General features: G+C 39.8%; 1 protein-coding gene across 11 annotated transcripts in view; it reads right to left on the bottom strand.

Annotated features, from left to right (window-relative positions):
- Positions 1-7795, bottom strand: part of THRB (thyroid hormone receptor beta) — a 450111-nt gene that overhangs the window by 34561 nt on the left and 407755 nt on the right. For all 11 annotated transcript variants that reach the window (XM_069088501.1, XM_069088495.1, XM_069088499.1 and 8 more), the window contains one exon: positions 6001-6101. In XM_069088501.1, the coding sequence (XP_068944602.1) occupies positions 6001-6101 (101 nt within the window). The remainder of the gene's footprint in view (positions 1-6000; positions 6102-7795) is intronic.

Raw genomic sequence — 7795 nt, forward strand, 5'->3', positions numbered from 1 at the left:
ACAGAGAGACAGAGAGACAGAGACAGACAGACAGAGACAGAGAGAGAGACAGAGAGAGAGAGAGAGCACTCACTTTGGAAGGTTCTCCTATAAACTTGTCCAATGATACTGCTTAGCTTTCGGCTATCTCCTAGACTGTATCCATTTATGGAGGAAATCCTCAAATCTCCTAGAACCTTATCCAATAGTCTAGGGCACCATATTTGCAACCTAATGCCAAGATCAACGTTAAAATATTATCAATAACTGTCTGGAACAATGAAATTTTTACATTCCTCTGTGGAATTGTCCCTGAATAGAACTTTCTGAGTTTTCCACAAAATTCCCAATTCTTCCTTTTTTTTTTGCCAACAAAACAATGTAAATCAATGTACTAACGGACCCTAATTAGCCTGTTTTTAGTTACCCATGACAATCTTGGTTCTAGTTTCTTTAGTTAACAATTTTCACACACATACACATATTCATGTACACAACCCACATGCATACAAGAATTTTTTTCTTATAGTAACAGCATTAATGACATGATTTTTAAATGAGATAAATTAACAGAAGAAAATATAGGAAAAAGCCTCTGGTTTTACCCTGAACTTATTCCGAGATTTTGTCTATGAGATGGTCTCTCAAATTTCATGTTCTTCTCATAATGTGAAGGTTTACCCAGTGACAGAAAAGTTGTCACATTTTGTTTGGGTTTCACATACTTTTAATTTTAAATCAATTTCAGTGAATGATGTGGATGTTTTATAGGATTACAAAAAAACTGTGCATTTAATTTAGCAGCTGTTGTCATTTTGATATTGCAGCAAACGACAGGATATAGCAAAGTTGTAGGCTTTTAAAACATGTGAGTCAAAGGTAATGAAAATAGTGCATTCAGTAAGGTTAGAACTGTGCAATGACACTGTTAGGTCACAGAAGAATTGTAATTAGATTGTGGGAAGATGGAGTTTGGCCTGTGTCGCTGAAATTTAGGGGGCAAGTAGGTGGTTCAGTGGATGTAATGTGGAGCCTGGGGTCAGGAAGACTTTTCTTCTGGAATTCAAATCTGGCCTCAGACACCTACTAGCTGTGTGACCTTGGGCAAGTCACTTAACCCTATTCGCCACAGTTTCCTCATCTGTAAAATGAGCTGAAGAAAGAAATGTCAAACTACTCCAGTTTCTTTGCCAAGAACTTCTCCCAATATTTGGGTCACAAAGAGTCAGACATGACTGAAATGACTGAATACCAATAGCAAAATGAATCTCAGAGAAGGGGACAATCTCTGTCTTAAAAGGATTTCCTTCAGTAGTATGGAACAACACAGCATATTATCTCATTAGCAAGAAAAACTAATTAGATTAAGAAGCTATCAGATCATTAGCCCCATCAGTAAGGCACTAACATAACCAATTCTCCTTTCTGTACAACTAAATTTATCTTAATTACTTTTCATTCTTTTCATATCATAAGTTGTAAAATTAACGAGGGCCCACTTCTTGCTGTTTGCCCTAGGTGCAAAAACTGCTAGATTATGGCTCTGGGTCATGCACTTAAAGTCTAATTGACCAAAATTCCAATTCTGAATCTGTGGCTAGAAAATGGGCCACCTAGTGAACTCTCTCTCTCTCAACCTTGACCCTCTTCCATCTTCTGCACTTCCATTGTCATTCCCTAGCCAGCAGTATTTGGATGGAGGAGAAGGCTCTGAAAGCAATGAGAGCATAAAGCCACAGATTCAGAGCAGGAAAGGTCCTGGGAGATTATCTAGTCCAACTCTATCCTTTTGTAGAAGCAGAGCCTGTTCCCCAGGAATGTACAAATTACTTATGGGTATAATGAAAAGAGCCCTGAACTCAGCATCAGACAACCTAGGGGTCCAAGTCCAAAGTCTTCCATTTCTTTCCAGTGTGACCTTAGGTAAATCACTTCAGGGGCTTCAAGGGCTGTTCCTGGGGAAGCATTTATATCCCTGCCCATTCTAGAGGAAGCACTGTGGTGTGGGCCTGGCTGGATCTTCCAGCCCCTGTGAAAATTGCCTCTGTTATTGCTGGGCGTATAAGCCATATTTGGACCATGCTAAAGCAAGGCTTGGTCAGTGGTCATGGGGATCTCTTCTTCATTCTTTCTTTGACACTGATTTAGGCATCCTGGGGCATATTGGGCTAGAGTATGTGTATGGCAAGGTCAGAGTCTGTGCACAGGCATTATAACAAGGTTATGCTGCAGACCTCTTTGGGAGAATTCTCCTCTCATTGCTGTTCCAACTACTGCCATGCTGGGTAATGGAGGGCAGGTCCACCTTTGACAGTTTTCACCTTCCATCCCCAAGTGGGTTGCTTTTGGAAGTTTGAGGGGCATTCCCTGGATCATGTCTCCTTTTAGTATGATGGTCTTGAAAGTATATTAATGTATTGCTGCCAGGTTATGGTTGTTACAATCATAATTTTTTGGGGGGTCACTGTACTAAAGACCATGTAAAGATGCTGTCTCCTAGCCCTGTCATCTGTCACAAAATATGTTCCTCAAAACAGATGTGTCTCAAAGTCGATTTGAATAGATGACATTTTAAACAGCTTATTTAGAAAAATGTCTGTGGATGTCTCCCTGAAGTCCCTACTTGTGATTATGGAAAGCTGCCAGGGCATAAAAAGGAACACATTTTTCTTATTGTATTGGGTGAATGGGGACATTATTTAAAAAATGAGAAAAGATAGAATTTGGAGGATCCTGGTGAGCCGATAGGGCATTCGTGTAAAGGAGATTGAGAGTTCAAGGTTGCCTTCTTTTTAAAAACTCGTGCTGTATTTAAAGCTTTTACTCTATTGTAATCCTCAGGATGGTGGGCCCTGGGGTCCCCACAATGACCACTCGATGATACGGTCCTTGCACTGTGAGGCTGATTCTGCAGTCTGGATTGTGCCAAAGCTGACATGATTCCATCAGCATTGCTCTGCAGAATCTGAGAATTTTAAATCTTTTTGTGAAAAAGATTTTTTTTTTGGGAGAAAAGATATTTTGTTGTTGCTGTTTTGCAGAATAATAATTATAAGCATATTATAACAGAACCATTTCCAAATTTTTTTTGGAAATGGGCTTAAGTTAAATGTAGTATCTGGAGCTCGAGTTCTGAGTAGACTCTAAGGGAATAGAGACATATTGTGATAATGGAATGGGAAATCCCCTATGTAAAAAGGTAACGAGGAATGACAAATGAGGGTAAACTAACACATAAAATATTAAAGAAGCTTGTTTGTGCAATTTAACAAATGCCTACAATTTGGCCAGATAGAGTCAGTGCCTCCCCTCTTCCCCCTTTCCACCTAAGGAGTCCTAGGCCATGTTGGTTACTTATAGGCAGCTGTAGCTGATTCTGGCCAAGACTAACGCGCTCTGCTAATTGAGGAAGAGAAGCACATGCCTTTTCTGATCTTATCATAGGACTCCTACGTTGGACACTGGACTCTATGGTGCCCAAATTGATATCTACTGGTAAGGTGGATGCTTCAGGAAACATGTGGGCTTTTAAAAAGTCATTGAGAGTCCGTAGGAGTAAGGCACCGCGAAAAAAACCCTCTTTTCATGTGCTTCCTTTTGTTTTCAACCTAAGATCATAGACTTAGAAGTAGCCCTCCCTCCCCTTCTAGTTTGGTCCAATCTCATCACTGTGCAGATGAAAAGAAAATCAAGTCCAGAGAGGTTAAGAATGTAAGCTCCCTGAAGGCAGGAATTGTTTCAGTTTTATCTTTGGACCAGGATAAAGTGCTAAAAAATACTTCTTCACTGATTAGTAGGTTAAGTGATTTGCCTAAAGTTATATAGTGACTAATTTGTTTCTTTTAGTTCTCACTGGTTTAGAAAAATCTATTACAGATTTAATAATCTGATAAAAACTAGAAATAAAATAAAAAATTTGGACCCAGGTCCTTGTCCAGATTCAGTCTAGCCACTTCATGTGGATGCTAGGAAGTAACTTCAACATTGCAGAGAATCCAAGTATCCAAATTCAGTTAGAATAAAACCTCATTCCTCTAGGAAGGCCTGATCTGAAATAGTGAACCTAAATTATAGCGACATTTAGAGAAATACGGTTTTACTGGTTTCAGAGAAATGTAATCATTAAAACTAACATTTTAAAAATTGTTTCAGAGAGAGAGGGAGAGAGAGAGAGAGAGAGAGAGAGAGAGAGAGAGAGAGAGAGAGAGAACCTGCTTTAATGAAGTAAAGACTCATTTATATAATTATCACTATGGATTTGCCTACAGTCAATGCTCCAGACCATAAGGATGGTTTCCTCATGTATAGACCAAAGACAACCTTTAACGTAGCCCTGGCTAAATGATAAGAAATTCAAGATGAGTTGGAGAAAATGAAGTCTGATTGCACTCACATTTTAAAGAACATCTTAGTAGATTTAAGAGTCTGTTGTCTCGGAGACCATCGTTTCATCATCATCCCAACATTTCCCATGTGCTGACTGACAGTCCCATTTAATTTAGATTAAATTAAATTTAGTTAATGTCCAGATAAGAGGAAGCAGGACATTTCCATGAAAAATCTTCCATTAGAAAATAACTTCCCACCTTAGCCTGGCAGAGGCCACATGTGCCAATTATCTGGCAACTACTAATATGTATAATCTCTTAAAAGGCCCTTTGTTAAGATGACCACAGGGAGGTCAATGCATGGACTGGACATGATCTCTTTTATTATTCATTTTTAATACCCTAGGATAATTTTCCAGAGTGCATTTTATAAGTTGACTTAGAATATACATACATACATTTTCTTCTTTACTCAACCTGAAAGATTTTTCTGTCTATAAACATTTTTTGACTTGTAAAAATGTTGATCTCAGTCTTCATTTTGTAAGGTGAACTTTAAGTTACTTTTCTAGAAAAAACTTCGTTTAAATTCAGCAAAGTTTAAACTTTCTTTGAGGAGATGCTCTGGCCAGACTGGGTAATTCAGCATAGTGGTAGTAAAGCTGTTTCTTCAAAGCATAAAAATGAATCTGTAGGATCACAATTATCTACTGAATATTTGCTGTATACACAGATTATATGGACAATCAAAGAACATAATGGAAATACCAGTGGCCTTAAAGAGACTTGTTAATGGAGTTCTCATAGGTACATTTGTTTAACTCTCTTAGTAGGAGGTTTATGCCTGCATCTAAGTAAAATGCATTTTCTGAAACCAAGTGCATGGAGGTAAGCTGTTTTGGGCCTGTTATCAGGTTTGTTGCATTTGCTAACCCATGTCTGATGTCACTCGATGTTACCTTTCTTTTATTTTCTTTTTCTTTTTTGGAGGGGGAAGGCAAGACAATGGGGGTTAAGTGACTTGTCCAAGGTCACACAGCTAGTAAGCGTGTCAAGTGTCTGAGGACGAATTTGAACTCAGGTCCTCCTGACTCCAGGGCTGGTGCTCTATTCACTGCGCCACCTAGCTGCCCCCTTACCTTTCTTTTCTTAACCTAATAAGACTGGTTTGCTTTTGATCACAACCTAAGGTATAAGTGAATGTTAATGGCTGGAATTAAATAAGAAGAGTGTCCCAAGGGAAATTTAGTATGTGGAGCTTGAGTCCCAAGTAGACTTATAAGGAAATAGAGGCTACCTACATTCAAAATGAGAAATAGAGACATATTGTGACAATGGAATGGGAAATCACCTACGTAAAAAGGTAATGGGGAATGACAAATGAGGGTAAACTAACAGAAAATATTAAAGAAGCTTGTTTGTGTAATTTAACAAATGCCTGCAATCATGCTGATTGGGTGAAGTGAGGCCCTGACGACCTCCCATCCCACTTTTTTTAGTTGTCATTGGTTTTAAAAATCAGTTCAAGACCATCAAAAATGAGTAATCGGCCAGATATCTGGATGGTTATGGGCAACAGATGTGGTAGTCCAGGCCTAATCTGCAATTCTATGATTGTAATGTTCATGCACCAGAGCTTTCTGTCACGAAAAAAGGAGCTGGCTTGCTAGAGTGATCTAGCCAGATTATTTACCTTGCAGCCTTCACAAGTGATGCATCGGTAGTGATACCCAGTGGCTTTGTCACCACAAACTACACATAGCTCGTCCTTGTCTAAGTAACTGGGTATGTACCCTGTGAAGGAGGAAAAAAAAGGAATATGAAAAAAAGGGAACGGCATGTTAGACGTCAAAGACACACCACACCGGGGACTGCTCAGAGCCAGAGACAGCTGGCTGCCTACGAGCCGAGGTGGGGCCTCCCCAGGAGAACTCATCCAATGCAAAAGTCATCACACAACAAGAGCCATCATTTTCAACCCCCGGGTGTGTTTACACGCAACATTATCACCTCAATCATCATCTTTGTGCTTATGGAAAAAGGAGACAGAGAAGAGGGAGACTGAACATGGTCACGGTATTGACGATCTGTTGGATTCTGGGAGTCACTGTTTGGGGCCTTGAGCTGATAAAACTACCTTTCTCGCCATCAAGCTTTTTCAGGGTCTGGTCTTGGCAGTTAATGCCAAAGCAAATTTGATTCTGTTTGATCACAAGCACTACGCAGTGGCACAGAAATATTTTCAGGCTGGACAGGGTCCCAGATTAGTGAATCCAAATGTCTCCTTTTATAGAGGAAGCTTGTCCAGGATGACATAAGTTTGTGGCAGAAATGGGGCTCAAATCCAGGTCAAAGAGATTGGACTTCCAGTCCAATAAAAATAATCCAAGTTAATTGTCTCTATACAGAAAGATTTAGCTTTAAATATAAACTGAATGAGTGGATGGATTTATCTACACAGAAAAAATTATTTAGGCTTTTAATTACAGGAAATGGAACCCCCACCTCACCCCCAAAACAAAGAAACCAAACCCAGCAGGGAATGAATGGGGGAAACTGAGATAGGAGGCAGCATCGTGCTTTGAGTTTGATGTTGAATTACAGATCTTTCACTTAACTACCTGTGTGACCTTGGGCAATCACTGTGCCTCAGGTCCCTTCTCTGGAAAACAAGGAGGTTGAATTAGATGATCTTTCAGGTCCCTTCCTGCTCTAAATATATGAAAGTTCAAGTTAAATCACAAAGACTCTGGTTGCTGTTAGTAGACTTACTGTTTTCTGTTTGGTCCGGGAAGCGGAACTCACCCACAGTCAGCCCACTTTTCACCTGTCTTTGTCTGTTTGGTCCCATCTGGGTCAGTACTTGTGAGTACACACATATGAGAACTGATCATGGCAATGGCTGATTCCATTAACTATATGTGCCCTAGAAGTCTGTCTCCTTCTGACTATGTAGGGCTGTGTAGAGCCTGGTCAGATTCAGAAATCAAGCCCACACATAACTTAGGGGAGGAGGTAGAGGGAAAAATAGCTATGTATATATAGATATGCATATATATATATACACACATACATATCTATCTATCTATCTGTCTGTCTGTCTGTCTGTCCGTCTGTCTGTCTGTCCGTCCATCTGTCTGTCTGTCTACCTGTCCATCCATCCATCTGTCTATCTATCCATCCACCCATCATCTACCCCTCTGTCCATTTGTCCATCCTTCCATCCGTCTATCCGTCTGTCTGTCTATCTGTCTCTCTGTCTATCTACCTATCTATACGTCGTCCATCCTTCTTCCTATGTATCTATGCATGCATGCATGTATGTATGTATGTATCTGTCTGTCTGTCTATCTATCTACCTATCTATCTATCCGTCGTCCATCCTTCTTCCTATGTATCTATGCATGCATGCATGCATGTATGTATGTATGTATGTATCTGTCTATCTATCTATCTATCTATCTATCTATCTATCTATCTATCTATCT

This window comes from Petaurus breviceps, unplaced genomic scaffold, assembly GCF_028583685.1.
Source record: "Petaurus breviceps papuanus isolate PSGF00001 unplaced genomic scaffold, PetGlider_PUasm1.0 185, whole genome shotgun sequence".
In the NCBI taxonomy this organism is placed as follows: Eukaryota; Metazoa; Chordata; class Mammalia; order Diprotodontia; family Petauridae; genus Petaurus; species Petaurus breviceps.